General features: G+C 51.2%; 1 protein-coding gene across 2 annotated transcripts in view; it reads right to left on the reverse strand.

Annotated features, from left to right (window-relative positions):
- DDX55 (DEAD-box helicase 55) overlaps window positions 1-17,304 on the reverse strand; it is a 93,054-nt gene that overhangs the window by 16,866 nt on the left and 58,884 nt on the right. For both annotated transcript variants that reach the window (XM_085636359.1, XM_085636360.1), the window contains one exon: window positions 5,875-6,167. In XM_085636359.1, coding sequence (XP_085492485.1) covers window positions 5,875-6,167 — 293 coding nt within the window. The remainder of the gene's footprint in view (window positions 1-5,874; window positions 6,168-17,304) is intronic.

Raw genomic sequence — 17,304 nt, forward strand, 5'->3', positions numbered from 1 at the left:
GCCGCGCTTATACCAAAAGTAAAGAAAAACAAGTGGCGCGCACGATCATAGCTCCTCCCACAGTCTATTAGTGTCTATTACGCGCTTGGAGCGCGTAATAGACACCAATAGGCCATGGGAGGAGCTATGCGCGCGCCACAGGCCAATTGCGTGCAGTCTTTTAGAATAAGACGCACGCAAAGGCCAATGGGGGAGCTGAAAAGGAAACGCACACGCACGAGCGTGTGCGATTCCAGGGTCCATTTCTGAACCCCGGACAAAAGGACTCTCGCCTGCGCTAGCACTGCTGCGCAGTGCAACGCGGGTCACGAGACCTAAAAAAGAGTGGACAAATGGTGCATTTTCAAGCAAATTTGAGGAAGCAGGAAGGTTAATAAAGCACTACGATTGAATTATTTATCATTTAAGAAATTGCCAATTTTTATGAGCTATATGGGTGATGGGAGATACGTCGCTCCGGAATTATCTAGTGTTACCATTTTACAAAGTGTGCATTTCCTGTGTTCCAATGTCGCTTTTAACAGTTATTTTTGATTTTTTTGCATCTTCTACTTAAGGAGGGACTTTTATTTACTCGTTGATATTGTAAAACATACAAATAATATTTTAACATGCAGCGCATCCTCCTGAATGATGCCACAAATGGAATGAAATTATATGCACAGAAAGAGGAACTACAAAACTGGAAATTAGGTAATCCACTTACAAATCTCTACTTGTTACATTACAGTTCACTGCATGTAAATGAAAAAATAGTAAGAGGGGTTTGGGAGGAAAAGATGCTGTGGAAAGCACAAAACCACAAATCCCATAATGCACCTACGGCCCCTATCCCATACATTGAACTATATGAATCAGGGTTATAAAAGCTACAAGCTATTATTAATTACTCCACCATTAGCATAAAGGCTGTGCTGCTTTTTTAGGTCTCGGCTCGAAGGCTGCGCTTGCGCAGTCTCGATCCGAGATTTAATGACTTGGAGAAGAGGGGCTTGAACCCGCCCCTCTTCTCCCCTGTTCTCCATTGGCTGGCCTCTTGAATGCTGGCCAGCCATTGGAGAAGAGGTCCGTCATTCCGATCAGGCCCCGTCCTTTTCGGATCGGGGGGGCGTGTTTTTTGCATAAAGTCTAATTATCTCCTCCAGCCAATGGCAAGAGGAGATAAAAGCAAAACACGCCCCCGAATCCGAAAACGCCACTGCGTTTCTCCGAGGCATTTCTGCTTCGCCTCGGAGAAAGGCAGTGGTGTGCTCGTCCTCTCCCCCACTCCTTTCCGGAACAAAAGAATCTAATGCATGAATGAGACTAACCGAGAGTCCTGTAAAGTGAGTATAGAACACAATATGTTTGCCTTCTACATAAAAAGATGAGCCTCCACAACGAGCAGCCCTCGGACCCGTCACGGACCTACGGTCTCCGCCTCCCCCGGGGATTCCCAGGCCAGACATTTCACATTGGCTTAATTTCGGTCTTTCAACTGAACCGGCAAAAGGAACAACCCACAGTCTCGCATTCCGGTTAGGTAGCACATCTGTCACTCACGTTACTGAGTTCTGCTAAACTTAACGCCCACTGTCAATCTTCCAATCCATCCCGTACGAAACGAAAACTTCTGCTTTTATTGGTTCACGGAATTATGCCTACACCCGTAATAGTGTCGTGGGAGGTGAGGGCAGACGGACTGAATCGGCCGTTTGACAGGGTACCGCTGCTGTCAATCATCTAGTGGGCGGTGGTGAGAAAGACCGCTCTCATTACAAATAGATGGACATGACTGTAATCCAATCGATGTGAACAATCGGTTAGAGTAACGTTCTTCAGCACCGCCTGTTATAGTCTGACAATAAGGGTATCAAATCAGGACTTCAGATCAGTCACACAGTCTCTCTTTTGTACCACCCCTTTCAGTCAGACCCCGCCTCCGAGGAGCTCCCGAGACACCGCCGCCGAGTCACGGGGCCCAGGGGCGAGACAAGCGGGGAGACCCCCGAGGAGGATTTTCTCCCGGGGCTCCAAGAGATGCACCTCGGGCAGACAAGGGGTGAGTGTGGCTGGGGCCGGGGGTGGCAGAGGCTGATACGGGGTAGTAGGGGCTGTAGGAGCAGGGCCGCGAGTGACGTCACTGGGTTAGCGGTGGGAGTGGAGGCTTCAGTGAGCTGCACTCACCCAGGGCACTGGAGTTCTGCAGACGCTGCTTTGTCCACGTTATGTTATGTTTACGATGCTCCATAAAGCGCACGCAGACGGTTTCTTGGCGCTAAGCCACATAAATGTACATTTGTCGCACTGGTGACTGGTCACATAACCCACAATCAGCTGCATAGTTAAGATTTCAACACAAACTTGTTTCTAGTACGCAGGTAACCAGGAGTAGGCCTAACGGCTAGGGCGCTAGGCCGGGGAACTGGGTTCGAGTCTCGGCAATGACGCTGAACCTCCTGTGATTCTGGGCAAATCACTTAATCTCCCCGTGCCTAACAAAACAATGAATGTGTGTCCTCATGTAACGCAACGGGTGCTTGTGTAAAGCGCTCCGATACCTGATTGGATTCGGGTCAAGATCGCGCTATATAACAAGCATTTACAATGCAATGGTCTCGGCATTGGTAAAATAAGAGCTATTGGCATTGCTCATGACATTATTTTTGTTTATGTTTTTGTTTTTAAAACATTTAAAGAAACGGCATTGTCATGAGCAATGCCAATAGCTCTAACTTTAACAATGCCGAGACCGTTGCATTGTAAATGCTTGTTCTATTACCCACATGTGTCACCCCTTCTCTCTTGAGTCTTAAATTCACGATACAGCCCTGGCTCAGACACATATGCATCCTCCATATTGAAGCTCCACTCGGCAGTGACAAACCCCGATGAACAACCACAGCTGAGCACAAACCCATCAACCTGATTCCGGATCCCTAGCTCACAAGGAAGGCAGGAGACGGAAAACTTTTTGAGAGAGGGAAAAAAAAAGCACAAACGCGCTGTTCGAGTCTTGGCACCGAAGAACCTTGAATACATCACTAATCTAGGTAACGAACGTTAGGGATTTTTTTCTAAACTTGCGTTTATGCCCTAGCCCCATTTAGTGGGAACTACCCACCGATAACTAAGCGTGGTGGTCATTCAGACAAAAAGCCCACTCGCCCAAAGCGATCAGGCTAACGTGACAACTCAAATGAAGCATGCCACCTAAGCTGGTGTTTAAGGGTTGTCAAAAGTGTGAGATTTCAGACATCGCACTAATTCTCAGGTGATATCCAGTGGACTATTTACACTGTAGTCTTGTTGCGAGTGTTTTTTGGACTACGAATGATGGTACCCCCCCTGCCTCCTCTTAATCGTATATTGGAGCCGTTTCTTGAGGCATTTGACACAGAAGCATTTGTATTTTTGAACTAAGCAAATCTAGCAGATTGAGAGTTAGGTGCAAGTTAAATAGAATTATGCACAGCACTGCAGCCACAGGCCATTAGCTGGAAGGCAGAGTTAAACAACTTTGTGCGAGGTCTTTTATACAATGAACTTTAGCAAGCCACTGAAGCAGTAAGCTTTCTGTATGTCGCACAGCCATTGCCCTTCTAGCTTCCCTGGAAGAAGTGTAGTACAACATTTTTTTTTACCACAGGAGGAATACTGACACTGCTACAGTAAAACAGTCTCAGACCAGTATCTGTGGACAGTATCCACTATGAACTCAAACGTTCAACTACTTACTTTACCACGTTAATCGGTGTGTGTACAGCATGCACAATCGATCAGTTTTACCCTGGTTAGTCTGGATATTGGTTTACCAAACTTCACACAATTTAATAGCAATTGTATTTGTACTCCTTTCTCACTGCACATTAGAAATGTAATCCACACGGCCAGCTCTTTCCAGTTGAATGTACATGTCAAACTTAGACAATTCCAAAACCAAGTAAACAAATCACATTTGAGTCATATCTTGTATGGAAAAGTTGAGTGATAAAAAAAAAAGAAGAAGATCATGAATGCGAAAGGGCTGACTTTCAGGAAACACTGAACTCTGCCATGACACAAATGCCCTTTATCAATAAAACTGGCATTCATAACGCCACGCTAACAAATCAATTTTGCAACTGGCCTTCGTACAGGTAGAAGGCGCATGCAAAGATTGAGGCGCACTACAACTTACCACCACCTACCCAGTACATAAAAATCTTTGGCCACGAGAATCCGGTCAGCATAACCTGCTAACAAGGTTACACCTGAAACCCCTACGTAAAGTTCACATGTAGCAGGTACTGGCTCTTCCACACGCACTCACCCAGCGCCGCAGGGCCCTTCCTGTGCCTGCAGGTCTTGAGGCACTCTGTGCTGGCCCCGCAGCCCCACGCTGGTCCGCATGGCTCTCCCTCCCCGGGGGGGCACAGAGCTGGCACCAGCCGCAGCAACGTGCCCTGCACGCAGCCCACCTCCGCCTTTGACTGGTGAAATTCAAAGCAAAGAATGGCCTTCTTTACCCAGAGGTGCTGAATATGCACATAGGAGATTCCAGCTGCTCTCCTTTCACACAGGCCTGCCCCAGAGATCATTCAAGTGTGCACACAGACTACCTGCCATTCACTTCATTGTGAGTCACAGCAACAAGGACAGCAACTTAGCAAGGAGGACCCACGGAGCCCCACGACTGATTAACTCCCTCCCTCCTTCCCTTCCCTTCCATGACTGATAGTCGCTTGTTTTTCGTTGTTGTGAACTTGCGAGAGAAATATGTCGGACTCTGGAAACAAATGAAAGTATTTTTCAGTAATCTGGCTTCCATTAACAAACTACTTCAACAGACAGAAAAATGTGCAACACCAAGTGCAGAATTTTAATTAAAACAAATTTGAGTCAAAACACCTAACGACAGTCGCAGCTTGCATCGCAATACTCGTGGGGGGTGGTGGTGGTCTTAAAGAAAACGTACCTGACCGCAGGTCCACGCCCAATGCTTTATGTGCCTGCCGCGGTGTCTCAGCCAATCCAGACGCTGCATTAGCAGCGCCAGGATTGGCTAGGGCATGGATATGGCCCACCCACTAGGAGACCGGGGGGAGGGGAGGGGACGCTGCGACGGCCTCTAGGGTCCGCCTCCCTCGCTCTCCTATGAAGGTATGAGTAGTGGCTGACAGTCCGCATGTTCGGGATGGTCATAAAAATGACCAGCCCAAACCCGAACATGCGCACTACGTGCCGCTGTCAGTGACAGTCTGACTTTCACTCAAACCGCGTCCGTGTGAGCGCTGCCAGCAGCCCCGCCCCCACCCCCTTCAGCCGATTGCAGCGCGTATCCCATACATGAACCGAACATAGTAGCGTCTTTTTTTCAGCGGCAGCGCGAGCGTGGAGAAACTTAATTATGATGATTATCAATTAGAATTTTGCACGAATTTAGGGCGATGTGGCTAGTGGGGTAACACCCCAGCGCCCCAATGGACGCACCGCCCCTGCTTTCTACTGCTATATCAATCTTGTTTCACAGTAAAACAATGTTGAAATAAAAAGCAGGTATACTTTACACATTCTAAAACATACATGGATAGCATTGTTTTTGTTCTAGAAGACTCACTCAAGATTATGTATTCAAGCAGGCAACAGAAGTGTCTTTTGGCTTCAGACCAAGGTCAGTGTTTGTCTATGATCTCCTGGAGCTATTCATTTAAGCATTGGTGTAATGTGACAGTCCTCTGACAACCGATTGTCAAGGACTGCCTACTTTTAGCAGCATATAGAGCAAAGTCATTAAACTATTAACACAAGATGTAAGACATGCAAACTTGATCTAGCACAGTGTGTAGACAACGACCAATACAAGATACAAACTAATTACATTCATTGTTTAGTTCTAGTCATGTTTTACTTTACCTCATCTATTTTCCTTTTTGCAGCCACTTTTTTCTTCTTTTCCTTTTTGGCCTTTTGTTTCGACCAGGCTTTATTTTTTATGAACTTTCTCCGCTCTGTCTGCTGCTGCCTTTGCTGTCTTTGCTCCTCCAGCATTTTTCGCCTTTGTTTTTCTCTATTTTTATCCTTGTATGGAATGGCATCTGTATCTAGAGTAACTGGAGTGAAGTCTGGAAACTGCTTCCCCTTGAGCTCTGGCATCTTTGGCAATCTCAGCAAACCAAAGCCACGGGCTAAACTTGCAAAGTCCAGGTCTTTAAAACAAAAAAAAAGTATAATTTACATTCATAATTATCAATTTGGGATTTATAATATCTGGTCACATAATGATGTACAATATTATGTGACTCAAAACAAGGAAGCCATGACATAAATATACACATACACACACATACACACTAAAAAAAAGACAGTGAATGTTTTTTTGAAATGTATATAAGGTGGTGGAATAAGAGAATCTGGAATTGGTTCACACTGGAAAACTCCAAATCTATGTTTCCCCATTCTTTAGAACTTCTGTTTTTTTTTTTTTTTTTTTTAAATTTCTTTTTATTTGCAGAAATAAACAAATCAACAACATGGTCAATGGATTCGCATTAACGTCATTCGAACACCGGTGACACACAGAGACAGTATGAGTTAGAGTTTCCTGTGAATTAGCTAGGAGCGGTCAATATGTTAGTCTATGGCCTCCAAGCCGGAGCGGCGAGCCTGCGGGGGCTCACAGATGTAACCTCTGTATTCATTCCATTTGGACCACACCTCCCCCCACTTCCGGGGGCACCCTCGTGCCGTGTATACAGTCTTTTCCTGCAGCATACACCAGTCCATGTCTCTTTGCCATTCGGCCAATTTCGGCGGAGCGGGTGCACCCCAGAGGCGGGCAATGTTCCTTTTAGCCACCATTTGCCCCAGTGTGACCCAGAGTTTCCCTTTAACCGGCAGGTCCGTGGGTTCCCATATGTTGAGGAGGAATCTCTTCGCCTCCGGGCGTATTTCTACCTCCCATACCTCCTGCATGCAAGACACCACCCTCCTCCAGTACCTCCGCACACTCGGGCAGTCCCACAGGATATGGAAGAAGGAGCCGGTCTCTCCGCAGCCCCGCCTGCACAATCCCTCCCCCCCCGTCCCATCGCCTGCAGTCTAGTGCAAGAGATGTATACTCTGTGCAATATCTTCAGTTGTATGAGCCGGAATCTGGCCGAAATTGCCACCTCTCTAGGGGACGCCAGCGCCCATACCCAGTCCTCATCGTCAATCTCAAGTCCATCCGCCACCCATTTCTCTTTTAGGGACCCGAGTGGGTCAGGGGAATTATTGATTAGTTTTTTATATGTGAGGGAGATGGCGTGCTCCGGCATGTGACCACCCAACAACCTGTCCTCGAGTGGGGAGGCCTGTGGGGGCTTAGTTCCTGGTGGTATGTTGGACTGGAGGGAGTGCCTAATCTGCATGTATCGGAAGTATTCAGTGCGGGCCAGGTCGTATGTGTCCTGAAGGTACGAAAAGGGTCTGATCCCCTCGGGCCCCCACAAATCTTTGACCTGTGAGATGCCAATAAGGTCCCAGTTACGGAACCCCTTGGTGTGCCCCAAGCTGCCCAGTCTCTCCGATGCCCACAATGGAGTGGCCAAGGTAAGAGTATCGGACCAACCTAGTTTACGCTGTGCGGCATGCCATATTTGCACAGAATGTTTCGTCGGCCCAGTGAGCTGATGTTTACCAAGTTTAGAATAGAGCGCAACCTCATAGTTCCCACCTGGGAGTAACCATCTATCCATCCCGTAAGCCGGGTCGTTACCGTCACTGTACGTCCCCTGGTTTATCGCAGATAAGTGAGCGGCCCAGTAATACTTGCGGATATCAGGGAGTGCTATCCCTCCGTCATACCATCCCAGCGTGAGTTTATGCAACGCTATTCTAGGTGTACCGGACCAGAGGAGGGCTCGCTGCGCCGCCTCTATTGCCGCAAAGTAAGAGTTCGGTACTAGGTCCGGATAGTTTTGGAGGGCATAAATAAACCGAGGGAGTGCCATCATTTTGAAAAGGGCCGCACGGCCCAGCAGGGATATAGGAAGCTTCTGCCAAGTCCTTGAGTCGCTTTGGAGCCGGCGCAAGGGGGGTAGTAGATTCCTTTCATACAGAATGGACTTGTCAGTGGAGATGAAAACTCCGAGGTATTTGAATCCGTCCTCCGCAACGGTGAGCGGGCAGTCGCTAGGCAGCCTGGGGGGGGCTGCCATGGAGGACATATAGGAGAGACTTGCTCCAGTTGATGCGGAACCCCGAGTTCTTCCCGAAGTTGGTGAGAATATCCATTGCCACCACAATAGACCTCCGTGGTTTGGACAGGTAGAGAAGGATGTCGTCTGCGTAGAGGGAGATTTTGTCCTCCCAGCCATCCGCCCATTGTATCCCTGTGAGGTATACATCCTGCCTGATCCACGCCGCTAGCGGCTCGAGGGAGAGCGCAAATAAGAGGGGTGAGAGCGGGCAGCCCTGTCTGGTACCCCTCTCCAGGGCGAAGACCTCGGAGACCTTCTTGTTAACAACCACCTGGGCCAGGGGCTCCGAGTAAAGAAGACGGATCCAGGCTATGAAGTGTGGCCCGAAGCCCAGTTTGCGGAGAACCGCCATCATGTAGGGCCATTCTAGGGTGTCGAATGCCATGGTGGCGTCTAGCGACACCACCACCGCGTCTTCTTGCATCATGTGGCACCTCCCCAGTACACCATTCAGGCGTCGAATGTTAAGCGCCGTGTTGCGCTGGGGCATGAAGCCGGACTGGTCCGGATGGACCAACGTGGGCAGGACGGAATGGAGCCTGTTGGCGAGTGCTTTGGCCAGTATTTTCGGTTCTGCATTAAGCAGTGAGATGGGTCTGTATGAGGAACAGGACTCCCTCGGTTTACCCTCTTTGGGGATAGCCACAATTGTGGCCAGGCGTTGGTCCCGCGGCAGTCTTCCTGTCGCTCTGCTCTCCTCAAACATCTGTTTGAGGTGTAGACTAAGGGCGTCAGGTTTGAGCTTGTAAAGCTCGATTGGGAGACCATTAGGTCCTTGAGCTTTGCCCGAGCGAAGGTCCGTTATCGCACGCTCCAGTTCGGCCGTGGCGAGTGGAGCCTCCAGGGCATCCCGGTCTGCGTCCGACAGGCATGGCATACGAATGTCAGTAAGCAGGGCGACCGAGTCCTCCTCCGGACGGTCGGACCCTCTACTATAGACCTGCCGGAAGTGCCTTGCGAATTCCGCTGTGATCTCCCTGGGCTCTGTAACCATGTCCCCGGTAGCCGTTCGTATTTCTGGTACCACTTTGTTAGTCCGCTGTTTTTTGTCTAGCCAGGCTATTAGTTTGCCTGCTTTGTCGCCCTGGTCGTAGATCCTACCCGCCCTGTGTCTGGCCGCCGCTTGGGCAGGCTGCGCGACAAGCTCCCTGTACTCTGCAGTTTTGAGTCGCAGCCGGTGCTGCGCCTCCGGCTCACTGTGAGCGCATGCCGACTCCTCCAACCCCCTTAGGTCCGATTCCACGGAGGTAATCTGTGCCACCCGTTCCTTACGGCTGCCCGTGATGGCCGATAAGGCCTCTCCCCTGAGCACCGGTTTAAAGGCTTCCCAGAGAGTGACCGAGGAGCTCACCGACCCGACGTTGTGTTCAAAATATTGAGTGATGGAGCGGGAAAGCTTTCTCCTAAGATCCTCGTTTTTTAGATACCAGGCGTTTATGGGTTGCACACAGCCCTCCCGGCCAGTCCCCATCGTGATGTGCGTCCAGACCGGAGCATGGTCGGAGATACCGCGGGCCAGGTGGGAGGCCTCCCGTATGACCATGTCATGGTGTAGTGGAGTCAATATATAGTCCAGGCGGGAGAAGGAGTGATGCGGGCCGGAGTACAAGGTGAAGTGCCTATCCGCGGGATGCTTCAGCCGCCACACATCCGTAAGCTCAAAGGCGTCGAGGAAGTCAGACAGCCACTGCTGGCCCTGGGGTGTGTCCCTGGGAGGGTGTCTGTCCTGGATCCCGGAGACCACTGCGTTGAAGTCTCCCCCAATGATCACCGGCCCGTCAGGGAGGGAGAGTAGAAGTTTGCCCAGGTCGGTATAGGATTGGGTTTGAAGGCCAGGGGGGATATAAACAGAAAGGAGAGTTAAACTACGGCCCTCCCACCGCCCTGTCAGCGCCGCAAAGCGGCCCAGCGGGTCTGTTTCCAAGTGGTCAATGTGGAGGGATAAGGAGCGGCACAGCAGGATCCCCACGCCCCTAGAACCAGAGGTGAAGCCGGAGTGGACCGCCAATGTGTATCCCCCTCTGTTGAGGGCCTGGCATGTGTTACCCATCAAGTGTGTTTCTTGCAGGATGACCACATCAGGGAGGTGTCGTTTAACAAACTGCAAGACAACGGTACGCTTGAGCCCATCACCCAGCCCGTTCACATTCCAGCTGAGGACCCTAAGACTCTTCTCCCATCTACTAGCCATATCCGCTACTGTATGAGCTGGCCTGTCCCTGTGCATCGGTGTTGTCCGAAACTGTGTACATAGCAACAATACGTGACCATAAAAACCTTCCAACTTCCCCCCCTCCCACCTCCTCTCCCAACAAATCAATACGATACATAGAGTGGTTGGGGCCCCATGTTGTGGGCCCGACACCTTCTGTAGTGTCATCCCTTTCGGAGATACCCTCCCGCCCCTTCGAACCAACCCCCCCCCACCCTGCCCCCTGCTCTGTAGGTTTCAAACTACCCACTACCCCAATTAGCAGAGCGCCTGTCGCCCGACCCCGCCCCGGAGAGAGTAAACCGCCCCCCCCCCCCCCGGAGGAAATTCCGTTTGGAGAACGTGGGCCGGCTCCAACTCCGGCCACCGTACCGGTGTTGCCCCAGACTATAAGTCCCTTAAGTTTATGGTGCACTATAGGATCAGTAACAAAGTCACGGAGGCAATGAACAGACGGGTCTGCTTCCCACACCCTTGACACCACCCATTACCCGGTGCCAGTTTTATACATTACAGTTCGACGAGGCATGGTTCCACCGTCTGAATCCTCATCGCGTCGCTGTGTCTGGGAGCGAGTCCCAGCGGGGACTGTTCGACCTTGAACGCCATGACCCTTGGCTCTGTTCGGCTGCTGCTTGCCTCCCGGCCGCAGAACCGGGGGAGGCGGCCCTGGTGTCTCTCAAGTGGTCACGGTCGTGCCCAACCCGCTCTTCCGGTGTCGCCGTGTCGAGCCACTCCTGTACCGCCGCTGGCGAGGTGAAGAAGTGGGACTTGCCCCCCGCAATGATCTTCAATTTTGCAGGGAAGAACATCATGTACTTGATGCCCCGTTCCCTGAGTGCTGCCTTGACTCCCATGAAGGAGCGACGTTCCTGCTGGACTCGCAGCGTGAAGTCCGGGAAGAATCGGATAGTTGCCCCGCCATAGTGCAGGTCCCCCTGTTGCCTGGCCACCTGGAGGATGGCGTCCCGGTCCCGATAATTCAATATCTTGGCGATTATTGTTCTCGGCGGAGCCCCCGGCCTGGGTCTAGGGAGCAGGGCACGGTGCGCACGCTCGATTGTGAAGAGCGTAGAGAGTCTCTTAGGCTTCAAATGTTTGAGAATTAAGTCTTCCAGGAATAACTCCACACTTTGCCCCTCCGTTCCTTCCGGCACACCAACCACGCGGATGTTACTCCGGCGCGCCCTCCCTTCCTGGTCCTCGAGCCGCAGAGCCATCTGGCGATGTTGGAGAACGAGCTCGTTTATTCGCCCCTCGAGCCGCTTTTCCGAGGCCTGTAGTGCCTTGATGGCTGTCTCGTTGGTTCTCGATCTCTCCGTGGTCTTGCCCAGATCCGTGCGCAGCAAGTTAACTTCAATGGAGATCTTGTCCATTTTCGACTCGAGATTCGTGCCCAGCGTCTGTATTGCGGCCATTATAGAAGTCAGGGAGGGCTCAGTTTGGTCCGTGGCGTGTCCCACCGTCGCTCCAGACTGTGTCGGACCAGAGGGCACCGCGTATTTATCCAGTTTGTTCGTTTGTGTCGTCGTTCCCGCCTTGGGCCGCATGTTGAAAACAGGCACCCCTACCACCGGGGTCAGGGCGCCGGCCCGGGCGGCGGCAATCGCTAGTCGCGCCCCGTCACCACCTCCTCAGCTGGGCAGGCCGTTAATCTGTGCGGGAGGCTGGCTCCGTCGCCGTATGGGGAGTCGGGGTGCGCCGCACCAGGCCACCAGGGGCTCGCCTTGCGCCAAATGCAGTTCAGTGCCCTCGGACCGGGGCTCAGGTGTGTGGGCCGGACGCGCAATCCGCTCTCTCACCCTTCGTGGGGGTCCCCCCGTCTCACGAACGTCACTGACACCAGATCACCAGCGCCGCCGTCGCGCCCACCGCCAAGGCGCCGCACCCAGACAGTCGATAGCCCCCAGGCCTCAATTCACCTCACTCACGGCAGGCCGGTCGCATCCTCGGGCCGGCCGCGGCGTAGGGCGAGGTCCACGTAGTCCTCCACCGGCTGCAGCACCCCTTCCCAGGGGCGTCTCCCGGATAGTGCAGAGTCTCAGGCGGGAACGCGCCGCCGGAAATCGGGCCTCGCTCCGACCCCGCACAGGATACAGGCCGCAAGCCGGGGCCTCCGTTTGCAACGCACCCGGCCTTCAGGCTCCACGCTGCGTCCACGGGCCCGCCGCGGCACCGTTGATCGCGGCGATAAGCCCCCGCTGGGCGCTCCAACTGCGCTCAAAGCGCCGATCACCAGATATTGGTCAAACATTAGTTGATTTCAAAGAACAGGCTTAAAGAGAAAGGTTTTTAGATTTGTCTAGAAAGGAGTACAGCTACAAGGCAGTCTAGGTGGTGGTTGCATCAAAGGAAGACTGGGTTTGGATCAAGCTAGTTTAGAATTTAAGAAATGTGATCACTAAAATGGCATAGTTACCCAGGCCTCTGCTACTGCCAGAGATCCTCCGGTGTTCTGCATGGACAGCAGTGGCTGACAACTCTGATAGAAGAATGCATGGGAATTGGAAGGCCTACCTATGGGCAGTGAGTTGTGGGTGTATATTCAGAACATTAGTTGTGCTCAACTGATGGTTTACAACATCTGTTTGCCTCCACATAAATTTCCAGGTGGTGAACAAGAAACAAAGATATAGTACTAATTCAAAGTAATCCACTTAGGAAAGGCCGATGGGACATTACACCTTGTGGATCACTTTATTTTTCTTAGGGTGATTTAGTACCCAACTATATCATTCAGAGGTGCACAATGCTAATGGACAAGACGATTAGAAGAACATTCAGTCATGCAGGTTGAGGGAAAATTTGGAAGGAAAAGCAATAACTTTGGAACAAACATTTAAAAAAATCAACATGTGTGAAATGCAACTTTTAGGAAGCAAATTGTTTAAGAAATGCAGGTTTTCAAAGTTTAAATGATTGTGTAACAAATTACAAACACCCAAGTTAATTATGAATTTGAATACCAAAATATTTTGGGGTTGGACTTGGGAGTGGTTTGCTCGATAGGGGTGACCTATAGGTTAGTTTCCATTAAATGAGCATTATAAAGAGGTGGATGTATAATAGAGGGGTATTTGGGGGAAAGGTGTGGGGCAGGGGCAGGGTGGGATGTGGTGTGGGAGTACGGATGCTGTCTGTAACAGTTCTCCCCCCCTCTTTTTTTACATGAAATACAATAAACACAAACTATGTAATACTAAGGGGTCCTAGTGGACAAACAATAAGGTTAGCTTCCTCAGTAATATTCACTATTTATTTTAGGACCTAAAAGAAGGCGTAATAACCTTTGTAGACGATATGTGTTAGACCTGTCAGCCCTTTGGGTGGTCCCTCCTCATCATTATTTATTTTGTCCCACTTTTGCCTCAAACCCTGTTAGTATTTTTCCTTTTTGGGAACCACCAGACTTTTTCGTATTGATGCAGATTCAGGGAGCCATTTTATCTACCCCTGGAACTTCTGTCTGAGGGCCTGGAGCACAAAATGGTGGCCACCTGTGACATCATCAGAACCCACTGGAACCTACTAGAACCTTCTGCAACATTCTGGAACCCTGTGACAGTTGGAGGCGGTTTGGAATGTTGGGAAGCTAAGCCAGAGTTGACAGTTGGAGCTGGCAGTTGGCACCTGACTGGTGAAGAGAGAGGAGCAGAAACCTGAAGGAGGAAGGAGTGAGGCAGCAGGGGTGGAAACTTGTGCCTGGAGTGGGGTCCATAAACCCACCCTTGATACTAGTCCCTACTGACTGAGCCCAGCCTGGAGCCCTGTGTGGGACAAAGCAAGAAAAACCATCTTAAGGACCTGGACAGCAGGAACAGGCCTTAGAAGTAAAGAAAAGCAAGAATCTGACCTGTCTATTGGTTTCCCTGGAGTCCGACGTCGAGAAGCCTGAGACCTGGAGCCCGAGGTGGAGAAGCGGCGCTGACTGAAAAGCAGACGTCGTACCCGGAGCCGCCAGAGGTCGAGAGAGGGCGCCGACGGAGGTCGTGGAGAGTACCAGAGGTCGAGGAGGAAGACACCTGAGGTCAAGTGAGCGGCGTCGACGGGGGAGTGAAGTCCGCCCTCCGGAGTCGCCGGAGACCGAGGTGAAGCGTGCCGGAGGTCGGGAGTGGAGGTCGCACTCCGGAGTCGCTGGAACCTGAAGAGAATCGTGCCGGAGGTCGGGAGTGGAGGTCGCACTCCGGAGTCGCCGGAACCTGAAGAGAATTGTGCCGGAGGTCGGGAGTGGAGGTCGCACTCCGGAGTCGCCGGAACCTGAAGAGAATCGTGCCGGAGGTCGGGAGTGGAGGTCGCACTCCGGAGCCGGCGGAGGTCGACATCGAGCTAAGGCCGACCGACGTCATCGAACCGGAGCCGCTCGAAGTCGTCATCGAGCCAAGACTGCCCGACGTCATCGAATCGGAGATCGACATCGAGCCGAGGCCGCCGACATCGAACCGGAGCCGCCTATCGACGTCGTCAAGAACTGACATTGCGCCGAGGCCGCCGACATCGAACCGGAGCCGCCTCACGGCGTCGACACGACTCCAGCGGCGTCGGAGCTTCATAAAAAGGGCAGTAAGTGGAATAGAGGGCGCCTAAGGCCCTGTGGAGCCCTGAGAGACTAACCTAGGGTGCTGGAACCAGCTTGATTGTGCCAGGGGTGGACTGAGACTGATACAGTGACCTGTGTGAGGGGTTGTGTAGTTTGGGAGAGCCAGATTCCTAGATTACCCTTGATCTACCTCAGTTTTAGCCTCAGCCTTTCCCAAGCTAGGTGAGACACCCTCAGGCCATCCACCTAACCACAAGCTGTGACTGGGCCAAATCAGCCCATAGTATTTAAAATGTGATCTGATTTTACAAATGTCATTGTTGGCTGATATTATTTATTGAGGGTACTGTATTTATTGTATTTATCTAAATTATTCCTGTAATGTATTTATTGTCCTGAGCTAACTTATTCCTGCACAGTATTTATTCCCTCACAGTATTTATTTGACCTGAACCTATTTATTGCACCTGTAAAGTGTTATTATTTATTTGACCTGCACTTTGTAAGGAAAAGCCTTGTGTTCTGTGATTGTATTATTATTTATTTAATCAGCAACTAAGAGAAAAGAAGATAAACACAGAGATATTTTCATAATTTTTAAGGTGTAGTGTCGTTTTTGGAACGGATGCACGCATGGTTATTGTATGGGTATTGCGTATGCTTAACACGGTGCCTGACCCCTGACCACTCGAGCCAAGCTACCACTGTGTGTGTCAGGAAAGACCCCGTTACCACCACCCTTTCCGGTGTGGGAGTGGGGTTTTTCTAACATAATTGGTGTTCAGCGGTGGGATTGAGCTGTGCCTACGCATACTCGACAATAACTGTGGGTAGTCCATAGGCCTACACCTGGAGTTTTCTCAAAGCGGCCTTCCTAATTGTGAGTTTTTGTTTTTTCCAAATTTACTCTGGTGGTGGGAGGAGGTATTATTAAAGGTACCCCCCTGCATTGCTTCTGTAAAAACCTGTCTTCTGACCTGAGTGGGCAAAATGGAGTTTGTGCTAGAAGACCTGGAAACCTATACTGTGGCCCAACTCAGGGAGTTTTGTCAGCGGGAGGGGGTGTATTGTCCCCCAGGAGCAAAGAAGGGTGCACTCCAAACCAGCTTAAGGGCTTGGGGGGAGGCACGACGAGAAAGCAAGGCTGAGGAGGAGGACAGGGATAGAGAGCCCGACAGCGAGGGGGCTGGGATGTACCAACCTGAGGTGGGGAACCTAGTAGCGGGGCCCAGAACCATTTCCAGGAAGGGCAGCAGTGCCTCTAGCGGTGGCTTGTCTGAAGTGGAGTTAACAGACCGGAGGGAGAAAAGACAGCTCACATGGGACTTAGCAAGGCTGGAGAAAGAGAAGGAGGAACAGAGGATGGCTCATGAGTTAAGGCTGAAAGAGATAGATCTTCAGATCCTAAGAATCGGGACACAAACTGTTCCTAATGGTGGCAGCAAAGACCAAGAAAGAGAGTTCACCAGGGAACCCAAACCCTACCTGCCAAAGGACATAGTAGCTAGCTATGGAGTGGGCGACGATATTGCCAAGTGGCTAGCGGCCTATGAGGTCTCGTTAAGGGCCCATGGGGTTCCAGAGAAGTACTGGGGAGCGGGATTGTACAAGTACATGCCTCCAGCTGGTAGGGATGCTTTATTGGCCCTAGAGGAGGATGAGCAGACCCCCTACCCCACCATGAAGGTGGCGCTCATAAGAAAGTTTGGACTAACACCCGAAAAGTACAGACAGAAGTTCCGGGGTAGTCACAAACTGGGCACACAGAATTGGGTGGACTTCCTGGACTATGCAAAGAAGGCACTAGAGGGTTGGATTCAGGGCAGTGAAGTGAGGAACTACGAGGGGTTGTTTGATTTAGTACTGAAGGAACACCTGCTCGAAAAATGTTTCCCTGAACTGCGTCAACACCTGGTGGATAGCAAGCTGACCAATCCCCGGAAGCTTGCTGAGGAGGCGGACATTTGGGCTAGTACCCGGGTGTCCACAAGGGGGACTGGAGGGGATACTCAAAAGGCCGGACAGGGCGCCCCCCAGAAGAAAGAGGGAGGGGAAAAGAAAAAGGAGTTCTCCAAAGGCCCCCAAAATAACTTCCAAGGGAAGGGAACAGGATTCACCCCTAGGGCTAACCCACCCAGAAACCCTAATCCTGGCCAGAGTCAGCAGCCAAGAGTTGTCCATTGCTACGAGTGCGGTGGCGTTGGACACTATAAGGGTGATGCGAAGTGCCCGAAACGACCACCCCCTCCCATTGGAGGAAAGACCCCCGGAGTAGCTAGTGTAGTGCTCGGGGAGGAGATGCCTTTAATTAAGGGAAGGGAGTGGGCGGGTGTCACTTTAGTGTCCCTGGGAGA

This window comes from Triturus cristatus, chromosome 11 (genome assembly GCF_964204655.1).
Source record: "Triturus cristatus chromosome 11, aTriCri1.1, whole genome shotgun sequence".
Classification (NCBI taxonomy): domain Eukaryota; kingdom Metazoa; phylum Chordata; class Amphibia; order Caudata; family Salamandridae; genus Triturus; species Triturus cristatus.